Source organism: Orbicella faveolata, unplaced genomic scaffold, assembly GCF_042242905.1.
Source record: "Orbicella faveolata isolate gen_17 unplaced genomic scaffold, um_ofav_v1 contig_2, whole genome shotgun sequence".
NCBI classification, from domain to species: domain Eukaryota; kingdom Metazoa; phylum Cnidaria; class Anthozoa; order Scleractinia; family Merulinidae; genus Orbicella; species Orbicella faveolata.
Window position 1 is genome coordinate 1899083 of NW_028301547.1, and position 16543 is coordinate 1915625.

At 39.5% G+C, this 16543-nt stretch overlaps 3 protein-coding genes across 3 annotated transcripts; 1 reads left to right on the plus strand and 2 right to left on the minus strand.

The window, feature by feature from the left end:
- Positions 1 to 280: 280 nt before the first annotated feature.
- On the plus strand, positions 281 to 7529 carry LOC110058491 (lysosomal aspartic protease-like). The gene is made up of 8 exons (XM_089289104.1): positions 281 to 418; positions 1798 to 2069; positions 2743 to 2861; positions 3620 to 3819; positions 4465 to 4587; positions 5022 to 5166; positions 5781 to 5879; positions 6362 to 7529. The coding sequence occupies exons 1-8, from the start codon at positions 357 to 359 to the stop codon at positions 6521 to 6523; spliced, it is 1182 nt and encodes a 393-aa protein (XP_089145230.1). The 5' UTR covers positions 281 to 356; the 3' UTR covers positions 6524 to 7529.
- Positions 7530 to 8687: 1158 nt separating this feature from the next.
- On the minus strand, positions 8688 to 11026 carry LOC110058183 (uncharacterized). The gene has a single exon (XM_020764765.2). It carries the CDS (start codon positions 10906 to 10908, stop codon positions 9868 to 9870), a length of 1041 nt encoding a protein of 346 aa, XP_020620424.2. The 5' UTR covers positions 10909 to 11026; the 3' UTR covers positions 8688 to 9867.
- A 1427-nt stretch (positions 11027 to 12453) lies between these two features.
- On the minus strand, positions 12454 to 16463 carry LOC149111580 (uncharacterized). The gene has a single exon (XM_089289112.1). It carries the CDS (start codon positions 15699 to 15701, stop codon positions 14739 to 14741), a length of 963 nt encoding a protein of 320 aa, XP_089145238.1. The 5' UTR covers positions 15702 to 16463; the 3' UTR covers positions 12454 to 14738.
- Positions 16464 to 16543: the final 80 nt, after the last annotated feature.

Below are 16543 nucleotides of genomic sequence, written 5' to 3' on the forward strand. Positions count from 1 at the left end.
ATCGTAAATCTTCGGAGCAAGTCCGGAGAACTCTCGGATGATATCGTCGGTATCGAGAACCCACGAGAATCCAGGCCGTCCTATCCTGGGAGCAGGCGAACTTTTGACTCACTTGTGAAACGAAAACAATTTCTCACGTGTGGGATGACTTACAAACCCAGATCCTCAGCATATTTATTTGATTTTATTTGTCTTAAATTTTCAGGAGTTAGTTCTTTGATGTGTTATTGAGTAATTTGAATGACGTAGGCCATGTCTCGTGACAAAGTTGTGATGCTTGCCGCCTATCACGTGGTTTGGCATATAAAGCGCTTTTCACACTTGTTATTCAGTCTCCTTGGTTCACGAATTCAATCATGCAATTTTCCGTTATCTTCGTAGCTCTTTTCCTAATAGGCCTTTCTCAGGCTGCTCTAAGGTAAGATTCCTCTGCTTAATAGATTGGCCAATGATCTGAAAACATGAATTAAGAGATCAGATAGACACCCAGGCTGTTTGCCCGGTATTTGTATTTGTCTTCTCGTCAGAGCTAGAGGAAGCGTTGTGTATGGAAATTTTTTAGTGAACACAAAGCGAAGAGTTCTTTGTCGATCTTTTGGTTTAATTACACATGGGATGTTAAGTTTATTTCCGTGGAAGTTTATTAACCCCACAAATTTTCGATTTTTCTACTGCTCTATGCTCCATTAACTTCCCGTTTCTTTCAGTGTCTGAATGAAAGTTTCATTCTCTGCTCTAACTTGGATTGAGCTCATTTGTTTGTGCAGTTCGTAAGCATGTACGAAATACCTTACATGTTTTGTACATTTTGTTAAGTGCAGTACCTCTTGCTGTAAAGCTCAATGTATTTGGGAAGACTTTCAGTGAATTTGTTTCCCAATATGCAAGAAAGTGAAAAACTACTAGTTTCAGATTCCTGCTGTGAAAAAGTGAAAACCTGCTTCAGTCCCAAAACAAGGAAATAGAGTTCATAGGCTTTTCTCTTAAACGAAAACGCGAGTTTCACAATGCTGTTTCTGATAGTTTGACTTCTTTTAACATGGAATTAGGAGTAGTCAAATTTCTGTGGAGAACATTGCTCCCAGGCTGTGTAAGCCGGCATGTTAGCTTACAGATGCAATTTTGCAAACTTATGAATACAGTATCTGAAAGATCATATATTTGAACTGCAGAGAAAGATATGAAGACATGATTGATCATCGCAGTTATATACACAACTTATTATCACAGTTATATACACAACTTAAGCAGTTGTATTTTAGTTGTTTGCATCTAAACAAGTGCATGTTATGGAAAAACATTGCATCTCATTGGGTATCACAGGTTGTATGATTTGCATCACTCAGTTGAAGTTTGCCAGACTGTAATGTGAACTTCCACACCCAGAGGAGAGCAATTACACTGTAATTGGCCCTTTCCAACAAATAAAAGCTAACTGCAAGAAAACCTGGTTGAAAATAACCAGAAGGAAGCAGTACGTTTGACATTCAACGTTCTGCAAAATATCCCTGCCAGGGTAATGGCAAATTGTTATTTAGAGGTACACTAAGAACATGCTAGGTATGGAGAAAGAAGTAGGTAAGTTTCATGGTCATGCTGTATGCGAGCCCTATCCAAGGTGAGAAGCTTTTAGTCGTACAGAGTAGAGTTTAAAAGTGCTTGCAGCTATGAGCCTTGTTGCATCTAAAATGATAATGAGGGCTTGAACACTGCAGAATTTGGAAATTGTCATGAACTTTCCAACTGAAAGTTCCAACTTTTTATTTGCTTAATGTGATTGCTTCACTATTCTTGCAGGGTCCCATTGACAAAATTTCAATCAATCCGAGATACTCTTCGTGAGGTTGGAATTACACAGAAGGGTCTGTTGGAGAAAGCACAGCAAAGGAACTACAAATACACAACACAGTACGGTGACCCTGAACCACTGTCAAACTATCTTGATGCACAGTACTATGGAAGCATAGATATTGGCACTCCAGGACAGCCATTCAAAGTTGTGTTTGATACCGGCTCCTCTAATTTGTGGGTCCCTTCCAAGAAGTGTCCTTGGTCTGACATTGCTTGTTGTAAGTTACATTGTACCATTTGAAATTTGAACCATTTCTACTTATAATCTAAACTTTTTGAAGCCCACAGTTAAGGGATTGATATGTTGAGCCTGTTTTTATCTGGAAGATAGCTCTTTGCTTACCATTACAATTCATTTCTCGTCGATAAAAGAATATACATGTATCCCAGTACACTAACAATGTTCTTAAGGTTTGTGGTAAAGTGGAACCCCGCCTTACAGCAACCCCGTTCATTCGGTCACCTCGTTATTACAGCATCTGTATTCTCCCCCGAACAAAAGCTCAGTCAGTCATTTTCATATTAAACCTGTTGATATGTATGGTCAGATTTTGCAAGGTGTAGGTGTTGAAACATCTAATAATATGTACATGAAGCTCATTTGAGGAATTGCTTTCCTTACTGACTAACATGCATTGAATAACAATTGTTTCATGTTAACACAATGATTTATTGTTTAGTGTATTGTATTTAGTTCCTCCTATAAAGCTAGTCCTGTAATGTCCATAAACCTACACTGAGACATTCTAGAGAAATTCTCTATTAAGTTATTAAAGATGCATGTAGATCAAAGTCAAGAGAAATTACCTGCATGCATTTGTAGATCACTATATCCTTATTTTGCTTTGTTTCTTGTACTTAAAAAAATATCAAAAATTAATGTCTTCTCAGTGTTGCACAACAAGTATGACAGTACCAAGTCATCCACATACGAGAAAAACGGAACTGACTTTGAAATCCGATATGGTAGTGGAAGCATGAAGGGGTTCTTGAGCACAGATAATGTGGAGGTATATAAAACTATTATCACGCTTGTAGTATAAAATATTATTTGGGTTATTATCTCTATTTGGACGAGGTGCTTGACTCACACAGCACCTCTCCTGCTCATCAATTGACCAGAACTAGAAGCTCCTACATAAAATTTGTCCCTTTCCCACTGTTATCGTTGTCTATTTTAATTGCATTATCTAGTTATGTAAAAATGTGACTGCTAATGATGTATAAATGTTTTGCAAAGTGCGTTGGTTGGCTGATTCAGAACTTGAAAACTAAGTGCAAAGAAAATCCAGGAAATTGCATCTCACAGCGTTACAACTTTGGAACCTTTCCTAAAAACAGTTTCCAGCACCCTTTATTGTCCTAAGAGAGACAGTTCCTGTGAGGAGTTTCGCTCATGCATCCTATACTGGTTGTATAGTAGGTGGAGCCCCTTGCACTCTGAAGTCCCAAGTTATTGGCCTTCCTACCTAGTCAAAATCACCAGCCATCTGGCTAAGTGCACAGTACAGCCCAAAAATAATGCATGTGTAAAAAGTGGCGCAAGAAGTTCTTGTGCCACAAGAACTTTTGGAAATGCAAGAGTTTAATGTCTTTGACTAAGCACAAGAAGCCACAAGAAGTTACGAATCTACATTGTAACGGCAAAGCTGCATGAAACACAAGACGTTGTCGAGTCCAGCAGTGCATAGATGGTGGTAGTGTGAATAAATGTCAAGAACTAGATTTTAATGTTTTCAAAAGTATTTTGTTTTTCTTTATGTGGTAGATTGCTGGCTTGACTGTGAAACACCAAACATTTGCCGAGGCAATGAGTGAACCAGGGGTAGCATTTGTTGCTGCCAGATTTGATGGAATCCTCGGTATGGGATACGATACAATTTCAGTGGATGGCGTGGTACCAGTATTTTACAACATGGTCCAAGAAAAACTTGTAGAGAAACCTGTTTTCTCCTTTTATCTGAACAGGTTTGTTCAAATGTTCTTATTTTTTGTGACATACATTTGTAATTAAAGACTAGTTGCATGTGTAATGTAAGGCCAAATGGAATAATAATTTGTCAACATCCAGTATGTAGATACCATTGGGACCTGAAATACATGCGTTGTCCTCGCAAGCAATGTTTCTGCTTGTGAAACATGTCAGTTAGCAGAGGTTCAACTGTTTAAGAGTTGGACAAGTGTGTTCTTCAAGGAGGTTGAAGGAGGCAGTGTGGCAGAGTGGTTGAGGGTGCTGGATTTGAAATCTGGAGGTCCCTGGTTCAAATTTTCAACCCCACCACTATCTGGTTTTGTTTGTGGTAATTCCGAGTTCAACTCCCTGACTGTGTGGTGTAAATAGCCAACTGGTCAGCTTCCCACCAGTTTTGATTCTAATATTATAATAGTTTATGTTCTATTTACAATATTTGTTTATTTATTTACAGTGTCCCCAATTACCACAACAGTGCCAAATACATTTGACACTTGCATAACAGGGAATTGATTTTGTATTACATGTAGCTGGGTGCAACTGCAGTGATAGAACTTTGCTGCTTTATAAGTGACCCTTTCATTCAAATTCTGGATAGGCCAAGTTCAATTTGTTTTGTTTTACTGGTTTTTTTTTTTCAGGGACGCATCTGGCTCCCCTGGAGGTGAACTGATCTTTGGTGGCACTGATCCCAAATACTACACTGGTGACTTCACTTATGTTCCTGTGTCTAAGAAGGGTTACTGGCAGTTTAAGATGGATGGGTAAGCTAAACTAGGTCTCTGGATTAACTGTTTTGGTAGTGAAATCAGACCTTTGTTAAATGGCAAGACTACATGTACAGTACTTGTGATATCATTGATGTACACCTGAGACTTTCTCAGCTTTGTAAAGAAATTGAGATGAGACCTGTGAAATTTGACCAAAATTCTGCAAGTTGCATATTTTTTGTTGGACCATTGGCCACCCACTTTGCACATGTACATGTATTCTCATTCTGCCCTTCTATTACATTAATGAATTACAGTGAACAAGAAATCAAGGTCCATGTAAATCAAGAAATATGGCATCAGTTGACTTATGGTTTGCGAATCAGTGACTCTTGGCATCTTTTAAGTGCCCTGTTGTGATAGGACCCCAATGTAATTTACATGTACATTTTCCGTCACTAAAATTCAATTCAAATCTGTGTTTTTAGCGTGGCGATGAATGGCACTACTAGCTTTTGTCAAGGCGGTTGCCAGGCCATTGCTGACACTGGTACATCACTCATTGGTGGGCCTACAGCTGAAATTAAGAAGTTGAATGCCATGATTGGTGCAACTCCTCTTGTTGGTGGTGAGGTAGGTGTCTTCTGACTTAATGACACTCCTGTAATGTACATGCAGTGTTGCCACAGGTCAGGAAATGGTCAGGGGAAAAAAATTGTTCAAGAGCAAGGAAAAGTCAAGGAATTTTATTTTAAGTCAGGGAAAATTGACATTTTGATGAAAAGTTAGGGAAAATTGATTGAAATGATTTAGCATGGCTGATTTAATACCATTGAGGGCTGGAAGAAACATTTGGAGTCACCGTGATCTCAATGATATTTTTACTTAATGAAGAAGGAAAATTTGTTGAAATTAACTTATCAGTCTTAATGAAATAGTGGAAAGGATGGCTGTAAAATGAGGCTAGAAGCAGCTTTTGTATCTGACATTTTGTATTTATTTGGTCAGGGAATTTTTATTTTTATTTTTGTATTTTTATTTATGTCTTCAGTGGTTATTTTGTATATTTCACTCAATCTGGTGGCAATTTTCTCATGTCTGAATGTGGCTAACATCCCGGACACAGAATTTTTAACCACTAGCAGAAACTTACAATTACATACAGTGTAGTCATGGTCCCACCCACATGATACAACAGTAGGTTAAACACGTAAAAACACTTGTCTCTCCTCCTTTGTCGATTTCAGTACATAATTGACTGCAGCAAAATTGACTCTCTCCCTGCAATCGACTTTATCCTTGCTGGAAAGAAGTTCACGCTGACTGGAAAGGACTATGTTCTCAAGGTTTGCTTCCAACTATTGATCATTTATAAGACATGTAAATATTTTTTTGTTATTTTTTGTGAAGATTCTATGTAAAGACTTGATACTTTGAAGGTTGATTTATTATTATTATTATTATTATTATTATTATTATTATTATTATTATTATTATTGTTATTCTTATTACCATTATTAATACTGGCTCTTTGGATAATGCAATTCAGGAGTTTTCATTGTCGTAATAATACCATGCTCTACAAAATAATATGGTTAATGTACACATAATTTTTTGGGCACTTTTATTTTATCATATTTTTCTATATTTTGGGGGTGTTTTTGAGAAAACAATTATTTCACTCACGCTTGTTGGATGTGACATGATTATACCCAACTCAGCGCTATGTGCCTTGCTGGCTACATATCCAATGCACACTCAGAAGTGTATCAGTGCTCATATATTTGTACTAGTACATCAAATTAACAATGAAGTGATTTGTTCATAGGTGACGGTGATGGGACAGACTGAATGCCTTAGCGGATTTCTGGGTATTGACATTCCTGCTCCTGCTGGTCCGCTGTGGATTCTGGGAGATGTATTCATTGGCCCATATTACACTGTGTTCGACATGGAAAACAATCGTGTGGGTTTTGCCAAGACTGCTTAAGCCATCATAGAGGACCGTGTGGAGCAGGCTGTTACTAAATTTTTAAGTGACATGTGAAAGGACTACTGTAACTTGACATTTTGAAACACTAAACTTGTTTAACTGTGGGGGATGGGGGGGGGGGGGGGACAGGGGGTGTGTACTTCATGTTTCCTGTATCCATTACTATCTGTTGCTACCTCTTACTGAGTGGTGCTTACATCTTTGGTACACTTTTTTTGCAAAATATTATCAAGTGTTGAAACACTTTTCAGTCGCACTTGGTGAGACACAGTAGCCTCATGGTTAGTGCTCTCACTTTCGGATTGAGCAGTCCGAGTTCGAGCCCTGACCAGGGACATTGTGTTGTGTTCTTGGGCAAGACACTTAACTCTCACATAGCCTCTCTCCACCGGATAGCAGTGAATTTAAGGCTGGGAGGTAACCCTGCGATGGACTAGCATCCCATCCAGGGGAGAATAGATATACTCCTAGTTGCTTCATGCTACGGAAACCAGAGATAGGCACCAACCTGATTGGCTACTTGCCCCTTATGCGGATTTAAGCTACTTAGCAAATTCTCCTCTCACTTCAGGACTGCTGATTCCCCCCCTCCCTTAACCCCCAAGGTACTGTCCCCCTGTCCCACCCTACTGAAACTAAACTAAATTCTTGCAGGAAAATTGGCAAATTTCAAAGTCATTTGTGGCCATGTAGTCAGGACTTTTGTTTGTTTTTTGTTTATTAACTTAAAATAAAAAAAAGAGGATCATGTAGAGCCATGTATAACTGCGTTATTTGCCTTTCAAGCTGGGACTGATGTTTTGAAACCAAGAAAAAGTATACCCAACTTTTCTGAGTAGAAGTAGTGTATGAGAAGTTTGAAAATATTCAGAACAATGTCTAGAATAGATAGGGGCATGATTTTTAACAGCAATGTTGCACTAGAGGCATTAGATAAGTTGCTTTTATTGCTTTTATTTCATTTGGTATTGTTTCATAATTAAATGATTTACACTTGATGTGATTTTTGTGGACTGTAATTCTTTAAAGTGACTCTCTAACGACTGATTTACTAGCCTGCTTTGATTAAAAATCTCTTTTTGACCAAAAGGAAAGGAAGAAATGAGGTCTTTCCTTGTCCTTGGTCTCCAACTACCCATTAAGCTCGATTTCTGACGCTCACTCCAGTCCGGTCTAGGTTCCTCTCCAAGGGAGAGGTCCGGAAACATCAGTGGTAAGGCATATCGAGGGAATGAGCACAGGCTCCTTTCTCGCACAGTGGCAGGCAATCAAGCCTAACCATCCATCTTCAACCTTGTCCTTGTCAGCAACCATGTTCAATGTACGTGAACGGTTACAATTAGTCAAAGAAGGCTCACGAAGTTCTATACAGGAGGCTCCGCCCTGAGGTCCAACCCATTACCCTTTTATATGCCATTTTGACAGAGAAGTACTCTTTTCGGGTGGAGCCTCCCCGTACAGGCCATTGTAGGGAGTACCTCCCTCCCCCCGGCCAGATCCGTGCAAATGGTGAAAGCAGTGACCATTCACAGAATGTTTATAACAGGTTAATACTTCACTTTCATTTTTTGCCCTGGCCCCCTGGGGGGGTCAAGCTAGCGAGATTGTCCTCTTATCCTGGTTTTGATACCGTTACATAAATACATACATAGGTAGATACTGTATAAGTGTTAAATTATGTAACAAAATCGGTATCAAATAAATACCTCTTACCGAGATCGAGGGCTGTGCTGTAAGTTACGGACTGAATTTTTTCACCATCGATTTATGGCCCAAGCACGAAGCGCGCGCGCGCCATAAATCGAAGGGGAAAAACGAGCATCCGTAACTTACAGTAAGGACCGAGAAAACGAGGTTAGTAAGATATTTGTTATATCTCTACTGTGCGTCTGACGGGTTCGGGAATGATTTCTATTCACGCGGAACAGCTTCAAATTTCTGACGCACCTCGAAAGCAAAACGAGTCAATTTGAATCGCTGAGTGACTCTGAAGTGGTTAGCTCGTTTTAATACACAACTTCAGAGGTTAAAGTTTTGAACTTTTTTTGCTAAAAAAGTTAAGATCACTTGGCGATAAATCACGAAACATTATGGCAACATTTTAGCGGGCCGTACAGTAGAGTAGGCCCGCTTAATTGACCAATTACAGCGCGCGTACTAGTAAAGTAAGTAAAAGCTTTATTAATGTGTCAATGTATTTAGTTTTCAGAACTAATCGGAGTCACAACAAAAAAACTTAAATTATGTACAAATAAGGAATAATAAAAATGTACATACAATTAGCATGTATAAATTGTACAATAAAACAATGGGTATATAAGAGGTAGTCTCTAAGAATTGCAAAGGTTACAGCAGCTATTGTTGTTTAAGAGTGACGTTAGGTCTTTTTTCCTAGTGTTGTTTTTAAAAGATTCAATATTCGAGGAGCCTTTCAATTTATTATCTAGTTTCGACCATATATGAGGTCCTTGATATCTAATAGAATGTTTTCCATAGTTAATAGTGTTAAAAGTAGGAATATCAAAATCACTGTTTCTTAATGAATAACTAGCGCTTTTCTGCTTAAACAGTTCGTGGGAGATTAAATAATTACTATTATAGACATCATTCATAACTTTCTACATTCATATATACACAACTTTCTATATTCACATTCATACATATCTACATTCATATTTTCGCTCGTGCGCGATTGGTCCAAACACGTCACGTAACTGAAAAAACTGGGGAATATCACTCCGATATTCCCCAATTTTCAAAACTGCGCGTGTTGCGACAAATATTTGAAGGATAATCAACACAATACCCTTCATTTGGTGCGAAAATATCCGCTCTCTGAAAACTGTTCGGTCTGCGGACGAATATTAGAGCATATTTTCGCGCCAAATGAAGGCCATTGTATATATATATCCTATCAGTTTGCAAGTGATGTAAAAAGAATATAAGAACAGAAACAAAAGTAAAAGAAAAGAACAAAGGAATTTACAAGTTTTAAATCACACAGGGTGTTTGTAGCTTGGCAATCGTTTGAAACAGTTCTTCCGAATGCACACAATCTTGCCAAGCAAAATGTCCCGAAACCCGCGGGATACAGGAGAACTCCGCCAGTTGAATTATCTACAGGTCTAATTAAAACCTTAATCAAACAGTTCACAAAGCAGGTCCGTGGATGTTAATTTGTTATTTGTAAACCTCTTTCGATTCATGTATCGTGTTAAAAACCGGCCCACGAAGGCAAGAGAATGAATATTACCAGGCATTCAACCTTGATCCCAGGCTCTCTCTCTCTCTCTCTCTCTCTCTCTCTCCCTCTCTCTCGTTTGCCTCCCTTGTCATTGAGGTTAGACCTCGAGCAAATTGACTTCTTCGTCTTGCACGTTCTGATGGAAAAATTCAGGGTAGTCGTCCCACGGGAAGCCATCTGGAACGATGTCGTCTGGAAGCAGAGGATGACTCGGTACTGACGATGCCCTAGAAGTCAGCGAGCTTGAAGCTGTATTCTGCCCCGACTGACTGCAGGAACACTCGTATCTTGGACTCTCTATTCTCTGCCCCATTGAGTTATAGCTGGTACGCAAAGAGTCAGAGGTGGCGTAGCTTGCTAGATTAGTTCTCATATCGAGAGTGGTTGGTAGCATTGTATAATTCAGCTGATCTCTTGGCCTGCAATATCTGATGTAAATGACACTGATAACACTGCAGACCGCGAGGAATCCAAAAGCACCGACGACACATGGCACGGCTTCGTGTGATATTTCATGATCAGAGCGTTCATCCTTGCTTGCTAACGACCATGCCGTGAGAGTTACGAGGGCGAGTAAGGTAAATAGTATTGCCAAGATGACACAGCAACAGCAAGCACCACAACATGGATTGCAACTGCAAGCCAAACCTGAACAGTGTATACGACAACAATCTTCTTGAGGTATGTGAGGCGTTGATGTTGGGGGTCTGGAAATCACGCGGAATGGCAGAGGACTATCGGAACTTGAATCCAGATCATTCAATATCAAGTCTGGTTCTTGGTAATTGTCCTGAATATGCCGCTTAATGTTGAGGACCAAATCTTTTCTGTTGGGTCTCAGTTCCTTGATGATTGCAAGCAAGTTCTTCATCTTTTCGGGTTCGCTTCCGATCACGTTGCGTTGCCGTAAAATGGTGAATGCATCCCAGCCGGTGGTGATTCTTTCGCGTTGGGCGCCAGGAATGAGATCTCCACAAACATGTATAAGGCTGTGTAGATTCCTTTCGTGTAGTTCATCGCTTAGGTTATTTAAAAGAAGTTGAAACGGATCGAGGACAAAAGAGGGAACCATGGCTGCTAACTTGGCGTGACTAAGTACTATACGCGCATCAACGCACAGAGAACACATGATTGTCATCCATGCAGATTCCTACGGTTGACCTCTTTCGCAAGTTTTAGATGTATGCGCACTACCAAGAAAGCAAAAGTCATTTTTTGCGGTAAATTATCGATGTTTTGCCGGTTCAATTAACAAGTCTTCTACGTCCAAAAACCTGTGAGTCTTTCTGTAAATGTAGCATTGAGGGAATCCCCACTGTCTCGGAAGAGAGAAATTCACTGATGGTTTTCAATTAAGAGGATCTGTATGTCAGAGAACGTAAACAGGACTATTACATAATGTCTAAATATTTGGAAATAGCTGTCAACCCTTTTTCACCACAAACCGTAACCAGCCAGCCAACCTTTTGTCAGTTAAAGGCTTTACTTAAAACCAGTACTTTTTAGTATAATTCTATGCAAGTCTCCATCTTTTTTTGCTAAATTCACCGCTTCATTTTCTTGGATACATTCATTTTACATTGAACCTCTGGGTGTATTTACTCAGCTAGCAACATAACTTGAACCAAAAGATCAAAGTATCTTCCTTGTACTTTGTACATAACAATCATATGTAAGCAAACGTTTTCCGATTACATAATCGATTACATCCTTGATTACACAGTTGGCGGAATAAACTACTGTTGGACCAAGTTATGTCCGTTCCTTGACGTCCGCAGAGAAGACAATTGAGGTAGATCCCCGTGAACCAAGAAATCGTGACGAGTTCCCTTCCCGTAAGCCAAGCAGTTCTCTTTAAGAGTTAGATTCCCCAAATTTGCGTGCTTATACTTTCTTATCCTTTTAAAGGAGACTAGAAATGGGAACTCAAAACAACGAGGTATATTAGTTACAGGATTTTCCGACCTTTCCTGTAGTCCACAATTACAAACCAAAATTTCCTTTAAAATATCATGACTTTTTGATTTGATTTCCAATAGAATTTGCCTGAACACCTCGTGACAAGTGTTAAATTCTATCGAGTATACGGAGAAATAATAAATTGATCACACTGGAGTTGTTCAATTATTTCTGTTCACGGTCTAATTTTTACAAGATCACTTCTATACTTCAGTTCGTAGACTCGCTCAGTCTTGCTTTCAGTCTATCTGAAACTCTTATCAGTGATTATGTGCTTCAAGGTCATCAACTTTGAACGAGTCTCCTTTCCACGTAGAGATTCTTTTCTCTCGTCGCGCACTCCTTTTTGTGACCCTGCGTTAAGAAATGGTAAGCGTGGATGCACACGGGAGGTTGCTAAGCACGAAAGAAGCGTGAGAGTCTCGTGCGACAGCCTCGTGCGACTCAAGCTATCGCCTCGTGCGACTCTTACGTTTCATTCATGGTAAGCAACCTCCCGCGTGCATCCATAACTCGATAGTTGCACGCTGCACGCTTACCATTTCTTAAGTGAACCTGCTCAAGTTTTCTCAAAAGCCATATGCATTGACAGTTGTCAGCGTTTAACCCGCTCGTGATACTGATAGTCACTTCGAGTTGAATAATACTGTTGTACAGCATGCAGTGCCAAAATCCCGCGCTTTGCGAACACGTATAGAAGTTTAAGACGAAATCCGATACGAAATCGAGCGTTTTCATTTTTTAATTGATACCAGAATAACTTTTAGTATGTTTATACAGTCCTTTTTGCTTTTTCTAAAAGTTTAAGATATAAATAGTTGCCTGAAATAACATCAAAAATTTCAAAGTTCACAGAAATGGTGCAAACACAGGTAAAATGTCATCAAAAACTTCATTTCACCAGTACTTTCGAGTGTTTGATATGTTGAAGTTCAAAGTTTGTTTTCGACATTTGGTGTTGTTAGAAATGTTTTCATTTGAGAAGATATTTAAAACAGTGGCATAGAAGTTTGCAAGACAACGTAAACAACCTCAGTAAAAGGTTTTTGTCCACTTGTTATTCGAACATTTCTGGACCACGCTGAGAAAGCACTTCAGAAATTCCAACCCAACATTGAAATGGTTCCGCGACTGAGATGTTCTAAAAAGTTAGACATGGTTTAACTCTTTGAATACCAAACTTTCGCCCCAAAATACCGTTTTTAACCGTTTAGTCAGGTTTTTTTTAGCTGCCATGACGCTAAATGAGCCTAAGTTTTGCTAAGAAAGCTTTTTTTTTTACTAAAAGGAGAGATTTTTCGAGGATTAGGTACAAAATTGAGGAAAATTTCAATTCCGGGCATGCGCATAAGCCAAAATTTGGACTTTTTTTTGCCATTAACCGTTCTCAATTTCGTTCGTTGCCCCTTTCCTTTCTATTTTTCTCGGCCCTTTTACACTGGCTACCTTTTTGCATTGTATGTTCTTTCTGGCTGCCGTGAAAAGTTGGATGTTAATTACGGGCGAAGCCTAGAAATGGACCTTGATCAATGATAGGCGTAGTGGACCATTTTACCACCGTTTTTGCACCAAAACTGATAACGTTATTTTTCGATTTGCGACATCGGAACGTCGTCGATATCTAAACCTGACCATTGAGCGGAAAGGCCTAGCCTAGCACTACTATCTGCTTATCAAGAATATCTGATGACATTTAAATTGATGACGTCACAAGTGGTAAACACTGCATTGCAATAGTACCATTCGTAACTCTCTTCCCAGAATTATGACCTGCTCCCGTCTGGCCGGCATTGTAACAACACTGAGAAACAAAACATAATCTAGAGACCCTGGTTTTGAATTATTTTACTTTCTTCGTGTGGTCCCTGATTTTCTATCTCAGTAGTGATAACTATTCCACAAACTAATTTCAGGAGCCCATGTTCAAAAAGGAAATTCCTTAGTCATTTCCTTAATTCTCCGAGCTCGCAAACTCGTACATAACTAAATTCAAAATTCTCAGGTTTTTTCCTTCCTTGACTCATTCTCCAATTTCAGGATTGGCTAAGAGACATTTAGCGCCAGCGTTTTCATGTCAACGGCAAACTGCAAACGGCAGTTTCAGGTCAGGCGTTCGGCGTTAGACGTTTGTGACCTCTATCGGTTTAGCTACGAAAACATGAAAGTATAGATCGTTTTCACTGTCACGCAATAAAAAAACAAATCGAAAACCATCCTTTGGAAAAAGCTATGAAATTATGATGTTATAGAAGATAACTAAATAAGACACTTCTCCAAGTTTTAGGCCTGTGCGTTTCCCCAAACTTCAGATATTCGTCGAAATGTTTCGCAGATATTTACAGAGCCCAGTATGAAAACACCATGTTGGTGTACCTCCGTGGTACACCAATATGGCGGCCGGAAAATAGTGTAAACATCTGGAACTTCCTTTGGCTATCTAGGCGACTGATTATCAGTACTGATCAAAGGAACATTTACATAAGCACTTTTCCTAGTGCTCTAATTTCTAAAAAGGCTCAAAATCATGAGATAAGTATATATTTTTCGACGAACTCGATCGTAGCCTTGTGTCACGCACCTCCATAACCCTGAAATTCAAAATGCTCTGGATTCCAAACGAAGCACGTTATTGAGCTGTAAAATTGTAAACAGATATAAATATACCGCCTCTTATGCCTGACGAGGATAAAAACTTTGGTGGCTCTTTAGTTTTGGATTTTAGAAAGTGATGACGTCACGTGAAAACGATCTATTATTTCACTTGAAGAGGTCGCCATATTGAATTCCAGACAACAGCAGTGTTTGAATTTCAACTGGCAACAAAAAGATCTGTTTTCACTCATTGGCTAAAAAATTTAGTCTAAACTTGTACCAAAAAGACTGGTTTACATATTTTCTTACTGGGCACGTGGCATTAACAGAAAGTCAGGACTAAAAACGTTCAGGTAAATCACTTGTGAAAACCTACTTCTAAACGTTTAAACTTCCAACGTGACCGCGAGGCTTGTGCTAATTGTCGTCATTGTCGATATTATAGCTGGATCTTGGAGTAAAAAATTTCACGCCTTCACTGTTTTGTAAGCCGTCTGGAGTAGTCTCTGATTCGGACACACGTGGAATGCGTGATGCAATAGATGACAGCGAACAAGAAGCGGTGGCCGGATTTGAACTAAAAGATCCCTCCCTCGTTTGGTCTGGAGGCCGGTCTGGGGTGGTATACCCCGAATACGATGCACTAACGCTATCAGGTCTACAAATAGCTTCATCATTGATGCTTCCATTGTCTTGACTGCATGACATTTCATTTCGTCTAGAACGAAATAAAAGACAAATTCTACAAAAACCGAAGCAGAATGTAAACAAAGTCAAAACACCGATGATATATGGTCCAGCTTTCTTCCAATCATCATTGGATTTCAAATATCGCGTGACTTCGGGGATGTCGGCGTACCAGGCCAGAACCGCTGCAATGGTAAAGAAGGCAAAAAGTATTGCAAAAATAACACAGCAGCAGGCAAGATCACAGCATGGACTGCTGTAACATGTAAGCTTACAACAACAGCAATCTTGAACGCAACACGATGTAGATCTAGAACCTTGTTCATCACTTTGAATTCGATTATTGGAGTATGCGATTTTCGGACCGCTCGTTGAATCGCTTACTCTAACATAATTTAATATCATCTCCGGGTTTTCGTAATGCTCTTGTATGTGCTTCTTTATCATGTGTACCAAATCTCTTCTCCTCAGTTCTTTGATAATAGCCAGCAAGCTTGCAATCTTTTCCGGTTCGCTGCCGATCACGTTTTGTCGCATCAGAATGTTGAAGACGTCCCAGCCGATCTTGATCTTTTCACGCTCACCACCCGGAATGTATTCTGCACAGACATTCTTTAAACTCTGCAGATCCTTGTCCTCTAGTTCATTGCTGAGGTTATTCAACAGAATCGGAAATGGGTTGATACGAATCATGGCTGACTGGGTCCTGTTGCTTCCGTCTGGAACGAAGAAGCCCTCTCGATGATAGTCCACAAGTTTGGTTCAAGTTATATTTCGGTAAATGAATGACTAATGAAAAAATCCCTGTCTAGTTGTTACTTTTCCCACGAACAGTCTGTCGAACTGAAAATCCTTGAGATCGAATCTGATCAAAGAACTAGACAATCACCACAAAGTTCTTCGCTCGCTAAGCTCTGATCCGTTTCCACGGTTACCACGTGACTTCTCACACGTGACAAAACTATGCTCAGAAATCACGGAAGTAAACATTCACGCAACAACACCATCTACAATCTCTTTCTCACATCAAACTTCCCCTACTAATAATTAAGGACCTCTGCCACGTCATTTTAATTCATTTTTCCGTATACAAAACCAATTTTAAATTGAAACACGTAATGAATAAAATTATAGATTTGTTGGCCTTCACGGGCGTACTTGCACAATCCACCGTGGGAAAAAAGATGGCGGCTGTACATTTTACCACAATACCTTGCGAACCTAACACAGCCTGTAAGGCACAAAGAAAGCCAAATTTTTACAATATTTGTCCCTGTACGAAGGACATTGTTTATGCTAGGTTTGAAGATTTTGTAACTCTTCTGTACGTTTTTATGAACGTTGTTAAGGTTTTCGAGCGCTAAGAACTATGGGTAAATGTACCGATCGCCATCTTTTTTCCTACGGAGGATTGTCGTCAAGACAGAATTTTTCGAGTTAGTTCCATGGTCCCAAATAATCAGACGAGTTTCGATTACGCAGGCGGCGTAAAGAAAGAGGTGTCAATTCCTCGGATTTCCCTACATAGAAGTTTT

Excerpts from the sequence above, each read along its gene's own strand:
- LOC149111580 (XM_089289112.1), bottom strand. The coding sequence starts at position 15,701 with ATGATTCGTATCAACCCATTTCCGATTCTGTTGAATAACCTCAGCAAT.
- LOC110058183 (XM_020764765.2), bottom strand. The coding sequence starts at position 10,908 with ATGACAATCATGTGTTCTCTGTGCGTTGATGCGCGTATAGTACTTAGT.
- LOC110058491 (XM_089289104.1), top strand. The coding sequence starts at position 357 with ATGCAATTTTCCGTTATCTTCGTAGCTCTTTTCCTAATAGGCCTTTCT. Across the intron at positions 2,070-2,742 it reads TTGGTCTGACATTGCTTGTT|TGTTGCACAACAAGTATGAC; the intron begins GTAAGTTACATT and ends ATGTCTTCTCAG. Across the intron at positions 2,862-3,619 it reads TGAGCACAGATAATGTGGAG|ATTGCTGGCTTGACTGTGAA; the intron begins GTATATAAAACT and ends TTTATGTGGTAG.